Source organism: Cebus imitator, unplaced genomic scaffold, assembly GCF_001604975.1.
Source record: "Cebus imitator isolate Cc_AM_T3 unplaced genomic scaffold, Cebus_imitator-1.0 Scaffold414, whole genome shotgun sequence".
NCBI classification, from domain to species: domain Eukaryota; kingdom Metazoa; phylum Chordata; class Mammalia; order Primates; family Cebidae; genus Cebus; species Cebus imitator.
Window position 1 is genome coordinate 947,837 of NW_016107729.1, and position 13,416 is coordinate 961,252.

At 38.1% G+C, this 13,416-nt stretch overlaps 1 protein-coding gene across 3 annotated transcripts in view; it reads left to right on the top strand.

Moving 5' to 3' along the window:
* LOC108289751 (RAB3A interacting protein) overlaps nucleotides 1-13,416 on the top strand; it is a 66,189-nt gene that overhangs the window by 29,409 nt on the left and 23,364 nt on the right. For 2 of the 3 annotated variants that reach the window (XM_017509287.2, XM_017509286.2), the window contains exon 4: nucleotides 12,209-12,304. The exons of the other annotated variant lie outside the window; for it this stretch is intronic. In XM_017509287.2, the coding sequence (XP_017364776.1) occupies nucleotides 12,209-12,304 (96 nt within the window). The remainder of the gene's footprint in view (nucleotides 1-12,208; nucleotides 12,305-13,416) is intronic. 3 annotated transcript variants of the gene reach the window in all.

A 13,416-nucleotide genomic window follows, 5' to 3' on the forward strand; every position in this document is an offset into this window, starting at 1 on the left:
TTTTTTCTTTTCATTTGCTTGGCAAATATTCCTCTATCCCTTTATTTTGAGCCTGTTTATGTCTTTGCACATGAAATGGGTCTCCTGAATTGAGCATACCGAATGGGTCTTGACTCTTTATCCAATTTGCCAGTCTGTGTCTTTTAATTGGGGCATTTAGCCTGTTTACATTTAAGGTTAATATTATGTGTGAATTTGATCCTTTCATTATGATGCTAGTTATTTTGCCTATTAGTTGATGCAGTTTCTTCATAGTGTCAGTGGTCTTTACAATTCAGTATGTTTTTGCAGTGGCTGGTACCAGTTTTTTCTTTCCATATTTAGTGCTTCCTTCAGGAGCTCTTGTAAGGCAGGCCTGGTGGTGACAAAATCTGTCACCATTTGCTTGTCTGCAAAGGATTTTATTTCTCCTTCACTTATGAAGGTTTGGTTGGCTGGATATGAAATTCTGGGTTGAAAATTCTTTTCTTTAAAAATTTTGAATATTGGCCCCCACTCTCTTCTGGCTTGTGGGTTTCTGCTAAGAAAGTCACTGTTAGTTTGATGGGCTTTCCTCTGTGGGTTACACAACCTTTCTCTGTGGCTGCCCTTAACATTTTTTCCTTCATTTCAACTTGGTGAATCTGACGACTCTGTGTCTTGGGGTTGCTCTTCTTGAGGAGTATCTTTGTGGTGTTCTTTGTATTTCCTGAATTTGAATGTTGGCCTGTCTTGCTAGGTTGGGGAAATTCTGGATAATATCCTGAAGAGTGTTTTCCAACTTGGTTCCATTCTCCCTGTCACTTTCAGGTACACCAATCAAACGTAGGTTTGGTCTCTTCACATAGTCCTATATTTGTTGTAGACTTTGTTCATTACTTTTCATTCTTTTTTCTCTAATCTTGTCTTCACAGTTTATTTCATCGAGTTAATCTTCAGTCTCTGATATCCTTTCTTCTGCTTGATGGATTTGGCTATTGAATCTTGTGTATGCTTCACGAGGTTCTCATGCTGTGTTTTTCAGCTCCATCAGGTCATTTATGTTCTTCTCTAAACTGGTTATTCTAGTTAGCAATTCGTCTAACCTTTTTTCGAGATCTTAGCTTCTTCGTGTTGGGTTAGAACATGCTACTTTAACTTGGAGGAGTTTTATATTATCCACCTTCTGAAGCCTACTTCTGTCAATTTGTCAAACTCATTCTCCATCCAGTTTTGTTCCCTTGCTGTTGCAGAGTTTTGATCCTTTGGAGGAGAAGAGGCATTCTGGTTTTCGGTATTTTCAGCGTTTTTACATTGGTTTTTTCCTCATCTTTGTGGATTTATCTACCTTTGGTCTTTGATATCAGTTAGCTTCGGATGGAGTTTCTGTGTGGCCATCCTTTTGGTTGATGTTGATGCTGTTCCTTTTTGTTTGTTAGTTTTCCTTCTAACAGGCCCCTCCGCTGCAGGTCTGCTGGAGTTTTCTGGAGGTCCACTCCAGACCCTCTTTGCCTGTATCACCAGTGGAGCCTGCATGCAGAACAGCAAAGATTGCTGCCTTCCTCTGGAAGCTTCGTCCCAGAGGGGAACCCACCTGATGCCAGCCTGAGCTCTCCTGTATGAGGTGTCTATTGACCCCTGCTTGTTGGTGTCTCCCAGTCAGGAGGCACGGGGGTCAGGGACCCACTTGAGGAAGCAGTCTGTTCTTTGCAGAAATCCAGTGCTGTGCTGGGAGATCCTTCAGAGGAAAAGATCCTTCTCTTCAGAGCCAGCAGGCAGAAACATTTAAGTCTGTTGAAGCTGTGCCCACAGCTGCTGCTCCTCCCAGGTGCTCTGTCCCAGGTAGATGGGAGTTTGATCTATAAGCCCCTGACTGGGGCTGCTGCCTTTCTTTTAGAGATGCCTTACCCAGAGGGGAGGAATCTAAAGAGGCAGTGTGGCTACAGTGGCTTTGCCAAGCTGTGGTGGGTTCTGCCCAGTTCAGACTTCCTGGCAACTTTGTTTACACTGAGGAGAAAACCCCTACTCAAGCCTCAGTAATGGCAGACGCCCCTCCCCCCACCAAGCTTGAGTATCCCAGGTCAGCTTCAGACTGCTGTGCTGGCAGGGAGAATTTCAAGCCGGTGGATCTTTCCTTGCTGGGCTCCATGAGGGTTGGGATCTGCTGAGCTAGGCCACTTGGGTTCCTGGCTTCAGCATTTTTTCCAGGGGAGCGAATAGTTCTGTTTCACTGGCATTTCACGTGCCACTGGGGTACAAAGAAAAACTCCTGCAGCTATCTCAGTGTCTGCCCAAAGGGCTGCCCAGTTTTGTGCTTGAAACCCTGGGCCCTGGTGGTGTAGGCACTGGAGGGAATCTCCTGGTCTGGAAGTTGTAAAGACCGTGGAAAAAGCGTAGTGTCTGGGCCATAGTGCATTTTTCCTCACGGCGTAGTCTTTTATGGCTTCCCTAGGGTAGAAGAGGGAGTTCCTTGACCCCTTGCGCTTCCTGGGTGAGGTGATGCCCCACCCTGCTTTGGCTCATCCTGTGTGGGCTGCACCCACTCTCTAACCAGTCCCAGTGAGATGAGCTTGGTACCTTAGTTGGAAATGCAGAAATCACCCGCCTTCTGCGTTGATCTCGCTGGGAGCTGCAGACCGGAGCTGTTCCTGTTCGGCCATCTTGCCAGCCACCTCTCAAATAAAAATCGATCTGATGGTTTTATAACGGAGAGTTTCTCTTCACAATCTCTTTTCTCTTGCCTGCCGCCATGTGAGATGTGTCTTTTACCTTCTGGCATGATTGTGAGCCTACTCTCCCCCAACCACCCCCACCAGCAGTGTGGAACTGTAAGTCCATTAAACCTCTTGTCTTTGTAAATTGCCCAGTCTCAGGTTTGTCTTTATCAGCAGCATGAAAACAGACTAATACATGCCCAGATTAAAAATGGTATTCTGCTCTTGGACCTGGGTTTGGGAAAATGTCTGCAGCTTTCCCCAGTGTCCTTTCCTCATAGCGTCTCCAAGCCTCTCCCCAAGTTAAGTCCAGGGATTGGGAGAAATAAAGTGCTCTCCTTCAGCCAGGATAGCTTGGGACCCCAGTGGACAGATGAATCCCAGAGGGAAGTCCTCTGCCTCTCACATACTCGGGCTTCATTCACTTTTATCAGCCAGACACTATCATAGGGGCTATTTGTCAGCATTCTCCTCCTTGGGATCTGGGGTGTCTTTTATGATTCTGGTGGATTGCTGTTTTCTCTTTATGTCCTATCTTGTGATTTCCAAGTGGCTGAGGCATCCTCAAATCCTCTAATCACCATCTTGAGGAAGCAGAAAACCAAAAGCAAATATTTATTGAATAACCAAAGTACTCACAGCATTATACTAGGTTGTGTCGGGGGACGAAATAATCTAGATATGACTCTTTAAGGAGTTTACTAGTTGGGGAGAAGCAGCATGTATTTTATGGTGATGTTTCATTCATTCATTCTGAGTTGTGCATTTTTTTCAACTGACATCCTGAAATTAATATAGGTCTTAAAATTTCAGTCAGCTAGACATTAATCGTGACATTTATCATTGCCTTCTTGTGTGTGAACTTGTCATAGCTGTATTATAAATTTAATTGAATTATGTGAGCTGGGTTCCATATTTGTGATTTTAATTACTGGGTTAATATCTTCAAAAGGATCTCACTGTGATATGATATCAAAACAAGGTCACAAAAAAAGCACAGTTACATATGGTAAAAGTCTATAAGTTTAAAATAAAAATTCCAACTGGAAAAAAGAAGTTATAGATTCATCAATAGTATATCTTTGATGTCCAGAATATTTTACTAAAAAATGATGAAGTCTTGAATTTGATGAAATACACTTGATTATAGAGTCCTCATAGTCTTCTGTGTTCTAAATATACTCATCCCTTGATATCCATGGGGGGTTTTATTCCAGCCCCCCAAACCCACCCCTCTGACCCTGTCAGGAATATCAAAATCAATAGATCCTCAATTACGTAGTGTTTGCATATAACCTATGCACATTCTCCTGTATGCCTTAAATCAGTCTCTACATTACAATACCTAATACAATATAAATGCTGTGTAAATAGTTGTTATACTATATTGTTTTATACAAATTTGTGTTTTTATTGTTTTGTCTTTATTTTGATCTGTGGTTTGGTGAATATGCTGATGTGGACCCTGTTGATGCAGAAACCTGTGTACACAGAGGGCGGACTGTATCTCTCAAATGTTTTTTCTCCAGTATTACCACTCTGAATCCATACCTCGTGCTTAAAATATTGCAGTGATTAGTTTTGTCTCTTTCCATTTTTTTTAACCTAGCCATAATGTCCAAGTTACATTAAAAAAAAGTGTGATTTTTAACTGACAGATAGTAATTGTATATATTTATGTGACACAGTGGTGTGTGTGTGTGTGTGTGTGTGTGTGTGTGTGTATCTACATACATGTATATATCTACGTATACAGATATATACACACATACATTGTATAATGATCAAATCAGAGAAATCAGCATTGCCATCACTTCAAATATTTATTGTTTCTTTGTGATAAGACATTAAAAATCTCTTCTAGCTATTTCACAGTATACAATGCATTATCATTAACTATTCACCCTGCTGTGCAGTAAAATACCAGAACTTATTTCTCCCATACTGTAACTTTGTATCTGTTTACAAACCTCTCCCCATTCTACTTCTCCCTACTCTTCCCAGGTTTTGATAACCACTATTCTGTGCTCTATTTCTATGAGGTCAAATTTTTTAGATTCTACATATGAGCGAGATCATGCAATATTTGTCCTTCTCTACTTGGCTTATTTCACTTAACATAATGTCCTCTAGGCTTATCCATGTAGTCACAAATGACAGGATTTAATTCTTGTTTATGGCTGAATAGTATTGCATTGTGTATATATACCACATTTAAAATACTCCAGCCAGGTCTGGTGGCTCATGCTTGTAATTCTAGTACTTTGGAAGGCCAAAGTGGGAGGATTGCTTGAGCAATGGGCATTTGAGACCAGCCTAGGTAACATAGCAAGACTCCATTTCTGCAAAAAGTAAATTAGCCAGACATGGTTGTACATGCCTGTGGTCCCAGCTCCTTGGAAACTTGAGGTGGGAAGATTGCTTGAGTCTGTGTGGTTGAGGCTGCAGTGAACTGTGATCATGTCACTGTACTCCAGTCGGGGTGACAGAGTGACACCCTGTCTCAAAAAAAAAAAAAAATGTTCATTCACTGATGAACACTTAACGTTGATTCCATGTCTTAGCTATTGAGAATAGTGCTGCAGTAAACTTGGGAGTGCAGCTGTCTCTTTGATATACTGATTTTATTTTCCGTGGATTTTATTCCCAGTAATTGAATTGTTGGACATTATAATTCAATTTTTAATTTTTTGGGTAATCTCCATACTGTTGTCTGTAATGGCTGTGCTAATTAATATTACCACCAATGTATAAAAGTTTCCTTTTCTCCACATCCTCCTCAGCATTTGTTATTTTTTGTCATTTTGATGATACCCATTACCTTAATTATTAATGATGTTGAGCATTTTTTTATATACCTGTTGGTCATTTGTATATCTTCTTTTGAGAGATGTTTATTCAGGTCTTTTGCCCATTTTAAAATTATGTTATTTGTATTTTTGCCATTGAGTTGTTTCAGTTTCTGGGAGTGAGTGCTGAATTCCCTTACTGCTATTATATGACAGACTATTCTTTTAGGTCTGTTAATATTTAATTTATGTATTTGGGTGCTCAAATTTTTATATCCTATTTATTGGCCCCCCTTTCGTTACATAATACTCTTGTTTCTTTTTACGGGTTTTGGCTTAAAGTCTATTTTATCTAATATAAGTAATGTGGCTACCCCTGCTTTCTTTTGTTTTTCTATTTGCATTGAATGTCTTTTCTTTCAGTCTCTGTATGTCCTTACAGGGGATTTGAATCTCTTGTAGGCAGCGTAGAGTTGGGTCTTGTTTTTTAATTCATTAATTCACTCTGTCTCTTATTGGATATTTTAATCTATTTACATTCAAGATAATTATTAATAAGTAAAGACTACTGCAATTTTGGTATTTCTTTTATAGTTGTTTTGTAAATCCTTCCTTCCTCTTTTAACTGTCTTCCTTTGTGGTTAAGTGATTTTCCCTAGTAATGTGTTTTGATGCCTTGCATACTTTTAGTGTATCGTAGGATTTTGCCTTGTGGTTACCATGAGGCTTGTGAAAAACATAACCAGTTATTTTAAACTGCCAACAACTTAATTTTGATCTCAAAGAAAAGAAAGAAAATGTACACTTTATTGGTTTCCCACATTTTGAATTTTTGATGTTACAATTTATATCTTTGTATATTGTCTATCTATTAACAAAGTATTGTAGCTATTATTTTTAATAGTTTTGTCTTTTAGTCTTAATACTAAAGATAGGAGTGTTTTATATACCACTATTACAATATTAGAGTATTCTGAATTTGTCTGTGTACTTACTTGTGCCAGCGATTTTTATACTTTTTGAAGTTTCTTTGTTACATGTTAGCATTCTTTTCTTTCAGTTTGAAAAACTCCCTTTAGCATTTCTTGTAAGACAGGTCTGATGGTATTGAATACCTTCAGCTTTTGTTTTTCTGGGAAACTTTTAATCTTCATTTCTGAAAGATGGCTTTGCTGGGTACAGTATTCTTGATGTTTTTGTTTGTTTGCTTTTTCCTTCAGCTCTCTGAATATATTCTCCTAATTCTTCCTGACCTGCAAGTTTCCTGCGGAGAAGTATGTTGCCAGGCACATTGGAATTCTTTTATATGTTAACTTCTTTTCTCTTGCTGCTTTCAGAGTCTTCTCCTTGTCTTTCATCTTTGAGAGCTTGATTATAATATGCCTTGGGATTGTCTTATTTAAGTTGAATATGATTAGTGATCTTTGACTTTCCTTTACCTGGATTTTATGTTTCTCCAGGTTTTGAAAAGTTTCTGTTATTATTTCTTTGGATGTGCCTTCTACCCCTTTGTCTTTATTCCTCTTGAACTCCCATTTGCTCGAACATTTGCTCTTTCGATGCTATCCCATAGATCTTGCAAGCTTTCTTCATTCCTCTTTAGTCTTTTTTTCTTTTTTCTTCTCTGCCTGTATATTTTTCACTTATCCTACCTTTGAGCACACTCATTTTTTCTTCTGCTTGGTCAGTTATGTTGTTGAAGTTCTCTATTGCATTTTTCACTGAATTCACTGCATTTTCCAGCTAGCGAATATTTATTATTATTATTTCAAGGTCTCTGTTAAATTTTTTCTGATAAATTTCTGAATTGTTTATCTGTATTTTCTTGAAGTTCACTGTTAAGTTCCTTAGCACAGCTAGTTTGATTTTTATTATGACAGATCACACATCTCCATCTTTTTAGGGTCTGTTATTAACACCTTATTTACTGACACCTTATTTTGTCTCTTTGGTGAAGTCATAATTCCCTGATTGTTCTTAATGTTTGTGGATGTACATTGATGTCTGCTTATTAACAAGTTAATTATTTATTCAAGTCTTTGCATAGACTGGCTGTTGTCAAGCCTGTTAGTGCTGCAGCCATTTCAGCAGTAGAGGGTGCCTTAAGCCCATGTTTACCACTAGTCTCACAAGGGCTTCCAGGATGACGTGGTATTCCAGCCAGGATATACCTGATGATGACCCAAGGTAGGAGTACCCTGTGAAAAGTTGGCCAAGAACCCGAACCTGGGATCCTGTCCCTTTTGCTTAGACAGATGCATGTTTCCCAGCAGTTCCCTGAACAGATAGGACAGTTCCCCAACTGCAGCAAAAAGAACTGCAGCTGAGACTGGTTCCCCTTACACTCTGCTGTAGGATGGAGGCTGGTGAGTTTGCCCCTGTGGCCCACATGCATGTTTCGCAGCAGTTTCCTACATGGATGAGATCATTTACTACCTGCAGTGAGAGAAGCTGGAGCCCAGTCTGTGCTCCTTCACTGCTTTGAGACAGAGGCAGGCAAACCCACCGTGGTTGGCCCAGGCAGGCAAGCTTCCCCCAGAAGCTCCCTGCACAGGTAGGACATTTCTGTGACTGCAGTGAGAGGGGCTGGAGCGGGGAGTGGGATCCTTTAGGATCCGCTTGGGACAAAGGCTAGCAGGTCCTTCAAGGAGGCTCAGACAGACAAATCATTCCTGCATTGTGGGATATGGGTAAATCTTCCTCTGGGCCCTTGTGCAGACAGTAATAAGCTGGGCCGATGGCTGGGTTGCAGAGGGATTGGAGCCAATTTACAGGGTAACTTTCAGGTCTGCTGCCAAGAACACTATCAGTGGGCAGATGAAACTTCCTGCCTAGGCACTAATGTGCTTTATTCCTCCTAGATCTCTCTCTCTTTTTTTTTTAGTTAGTATTTTAGAAGGTTAGATTTTTGTTTTGTTATTTTTAATCATATATATTTATACATCTTAAAACTCCTTTATATACTACCTTTGTTTCCTTCCATAAACAATACTAAATAATTGTTTATTTCCTTTTCTTTTATAATTTAATTTTAGTTATAAGTATTATCTTAATGCCAATCATTATGTTCATAAATGTACTTGGGTTTATCCTAGTTGATTTGAGAGCTTCCAGTTTTAACTCTTTTTTTTTTTCCAGGATAATACTTAAGTTAGTACACTTAGTTTCATCTTTCTTTTAGTTTTTTTTATTTTGTTTTTTTTAATAATGTGTGTTATTTTTACATCCCATGAGCTTGTATCATATTTATACATTTTGTCAGTTTCATTTCCATTTTTAAAAAATTGACGCTTTTTTAGAGCACTTTTAGGTTCACAGCAAAATTGAAAGTAGAGTCCCCATATACTTGCTGTCCCCGCACATGCACAGCATCCCCTACTATTAACATCCCCTACCAGAGTGGTACATTTCTTAGAATTAATAAACCTCCATTGACACATTGTCTTCCAAAGTTCATAGTTTACGTTAGGGTTCACTCTTGGTGTTGTACATTCTGTGGATTTTGACAAATGCATAATGTACCGTGAAACTATCATACAGAATAGTTTCACTGACTTAAAAATCCTCTGTGCTCTGCCTGCTCATCCCTTTCTCCCCATAAACCCTGGCAACCACTGATCTTTTTAACATCTCTGTAGTCTTGCCTTTTCCAAATTGTCATACAGTTGGAATCATATAGTGTATAGCCTTTTCAGATTGTCTTCTTCCACTTAGTAATGTGCACTTAATCTTTTATGTCTTTTCATGGCTTGATAGTTCATTTAGCACAAAATAATATTCCACTGTCTGGATGTACCACAGTTTTTAACCATTCAAGTAGTGAAGGCCATCTTGGTTGCTTCTAATTTTCGGCAATTATGAATGAATAAAGCTGCTATAACTGTATGTTTGCAGGTTTCTATGTGGACATGTTTTTGAATAATTTAGGCAAATACCAAGAAGTGTGATTGCTGGATTCCATGGTAAGAGTATGGCTAGCTTTGTAAGAAATTGCCATACTATCTTCCAAAGTAGCTTTACCATTTTGCATTTTCACTAGCTATAAATTAAAGTTCCCTTTGGTTCACATTCTCTCTAGCATTTGGTATTACCAGTTTTAATCCCCCTTTGGGGGATTAAAAAACTATACTGCCACCACATTTACAACACCACTAATTTGTGTTCTGAGTTTTGGCCATTCTAGTATTTATGTAGGTATCTCATTGTTTTAATTTGTGGCTCCTTAGTGAGATGCGATATTGATCGTCTTTTCATACTATTTGTCATCTGTGTATCTGTCTTCTCTGGTAAATTATCTGTTGTGGTCATTTGCCCAGTTTTTAATTGGGTTGTTTTTTTCTCACTGTTGAGTTCTAAATGTTATTTGTATATTTTGGATAACAGTAGTTTATCACATACGTCATTTGCAAATAGTTTTTCTCAATTTGTGTCTTGTCTTCTCATTCTCTTGATACTTCCATCTTTTAGTTGTAGCTCTAAAGTTAGATGTATTTTCTTCTTACCCCAGTCCATCATCATGTTACAGCTTCTCCAGTTTTTTTTTTTTTTTTTTCCCAATCTGAAAATTCTCTGGTCCACACAGGCAAGCTCATAGGAGAGATATTTTCTAAGTTCTTGAAGGTATGACTTTGTGGTTATACACTTGAAGGACACGTGGCTGGATATAAAATACTCAGATCGGCTGGGTGTGGTATAATCCCTGTACTCACGCCTGTAATCCCAGCACTTTGGGAGCCTGAGGTGGGAGGATCTCCTGAGGTCAGGAGTTTGAGACCAGCCTGCCCAAAGTGGCAAAAATACGAAAAATTAGCCAGACATAGTGGCGTGTGCCTGTAGTCCCAGCTACTCAGGAGACTGAGGCAGGAGACTTGCTTGAACCCAGGTGGCGGAATTTGCAGTGAGCCAAGATCGCGTCACTGCACTCTAGCCTGGGTAGCAGAGTGGGACTCCGTCTCAAAAAAAAAAAAAATACTCAGCTCACATTTTTTCCTTTGAGTATCTTAAAAATGTCACTTCATTGTTTTCTAACATAAATGTTGCTGTTGAAATTTAGTACCAATCTTATTTTCTTTCCCTTGTAGGTGACTTGTCTTTGTATTTAACTTTATTATTGTGATAACTTTACATATTTTTGTTTCCTGTGATTAAATGACGTGGATTCCCTGGACTATTAGGAAGAGGTTCCTGTGAAAGAATAAATCAGGATAGCTCTGTCAGTTTACATTTCAAAGTCTGTCTTCTCTGTTAATGGAGTGTGTGTGTAGCCACTTTTGTCTCTTAGGTAAGCCTTGGTCAAAAGGGTTTTTCTCTTATAGCACGTTGTTTCTGAGAGCTTTACATGTTTAGTATCCCATCATAAGATACTTATTTTCTCTTTATGGTATTTTCTCTGAACTGTTTCCTTTGGAACTTCACTAGTCCCTTCCCTCTTTATATCTGATCCTTCTTTCTCCCCGTCTTCATTGCCCTGCAGTTTTGTTTGAGATTTCAGAGTTTTTTCTCTTTAGGGTGAGACTATATCCTTTTGGTGAGGGCGCTTTGTTACATACTCCTAAGATGCTTGAGTGTTTAGAGCTTCATAGCACTCTTTGCTGCCTATAGGACTGGCTATACAGGTTTTTACACTCACCTGCAACTTGGAGCCTGTGAAAACCTCTTCCTTTCTTTCCATTTATTCTTAGACTTGCTCTCCCAGTTTTCTCCAAGGATAGAGTCCTGTGCTTGTGGAGTATTTATTAGTGATTTTTGGGTTTTGTTGCTTGGTAGGGTACCTCTGTTGTAGCTTTAATTTCCTGCTGCTTTTGTGTAGCTACTGATCATGTGTTGTGAGTAGTTTATCCACATTCTCTTAATATTCTGAGAATTATGTATTTTCTTTTACCTAGTTTCATTGAGATCGTCTCATATCCTTCTTGGTACATCTGGTTTTTAGGAGTTATCTTTGGGGGATTAAAAGACTATACTGCCACTACAATTATAACACCACTAACTCGTTGTTTTATTAATTTAATTGTGACTAATATGTAAGGGGCTTAGATTTTTTTTTTTCCTACCTATTTTTGAAAGGTTAGTTTAAGGCTACTTTTCATCCTACATAATTGCCTATTTTTAATATCTGAATAAAGGAATTTTAAAGCATCTATATGTGACCTGGTGAGGAGTTGAATATAAATATAGACTGTGATTTTTGTTAACATTTTTCTTGATTTTAAATGCAAATATGCATCATTTATATTTGGTTATATTGTTTAATGGGGATAGTCTCCTAATAGATATTTTAGATTAATTGCAGTATGGTATATGAAGTTACCTATAAATAAATAGCTTTTAAATTAAACATGAAAACAAGTGAATTTTTATTGAAATTAATATGCATAATTAAATTTCTTGCTTGATGGAAATAAATATAGCAAAATACATATTTTTGGGGTCATTTTCTTTCATGAACATTTTAAAATAAGAGTTAAGTCATTTTATTGTTTATTTTCAACTGTCATATATATTTTTAATTTTTGGATATTTTATGAAAGAAATGTGAAAATCTAATATGTTAGTTGGGATTTTCTGTAATTTTGGACTTGCCTGATTGTCTTTCACATAGCAGGTGCTAGATAAATATTTTCAATGTGAACATTGTAGGAAGCGACAGTATCCATATTTAATAATTTTATTAGTAAAGATTATATAGTCTGCTGAACCTAACTTCAAACTATGGAGATCCAAAATAAAATTGTCAATTTCTCTTAGGAACTGAAGTTAAAAGACGAAGAATGTGAGAGGCTTTCAAAAGTGCGGGATCAACTTGGACAGGAATTGGAAGAACTCACAGCTAGTCTATTTGAGGTTGGTCTGTTTACATCTTGGCCAACAGCAACATCTTGACTTTTATATATTGACAAAATTGTTTTTTTGAGGGAATCTTGAAAAAGATTTGCTTGGCTTCATGCATATTTATAAGTCTTCTAAGCAAAAGAGAAAATCTTTAAGCAATGTAGAGTTTACAAAACAACTATGGGCTACCAGTATCCGATTGTTAAAAAATGTATGTGTGCAAAGAAAGAAGGTAAATTTTAGTATTGATTTTTATTTTACGAAATATTTACAGGCTACTTTAGATTAACTATGTAAGACTGTACAGCTAAGAGGGCAAACTCTTTGAGATAGTCATCTTATATGGGATGATTGGAGAAATATTAGAAGGCACATCTTCTTGTAAAAAGGCATACTTTTTATATCCAGCCTGCCACCAGGACTAAAATTTCTACCTAACTGGAGCAGTATTTCTCCATAGGGATGCCACTGACATTGTAGGATGTTTAGTGTCCTTGGTATAAAACAGAGCCTATACATATACATATGTAGACAGATACAGAGAAGGAGAGAGAGAGACAGAGGCACTCATTATTATAGGGAGTTGGTTCTTGCTGTTATGGAGGCTAGCAAGTCTCAGGGAGCTGCAGCTGGGAGTCAGCAAACTGGAGGCCCAGGAGGGCTGATGGTGCACTTCCAGTCTGACTTTGAAAGTGTGAGAATTCGGAAGAGCAAAAGTTTCAGTTTGACCCTGAAAGCAGAAAAAACAACTCTTCCTTGGGTGAGGGTCACTCTTTTTTGTTCTATTCAGGCCATCAACTGATAGGATGAGGGTCACCCACATTCTAGAGGGCAGTCTACTTTATTCAATCTACCAATGTAAATGTTGTTCTTACCCAGAAACATTCAGAGTAATATTTGAGTACATATTTGAGCACCTTGTGATTCAGTCAAGTTGACATATGCAATTAAATATCACAAAAGGCTTTGCTCAAAAAGTGCTAGTAATTCTCCCTAATCATTTTGACAGCTTACAAGTATATCTGAGGGGTGAGGTGAGGGTAATACTTCCATGATAAGGACTGTTGCCATAAAGTGCCTCCTTTGGGTTAAGACCCGAGTCTTTAGAAGTTCCTTAACGAAAC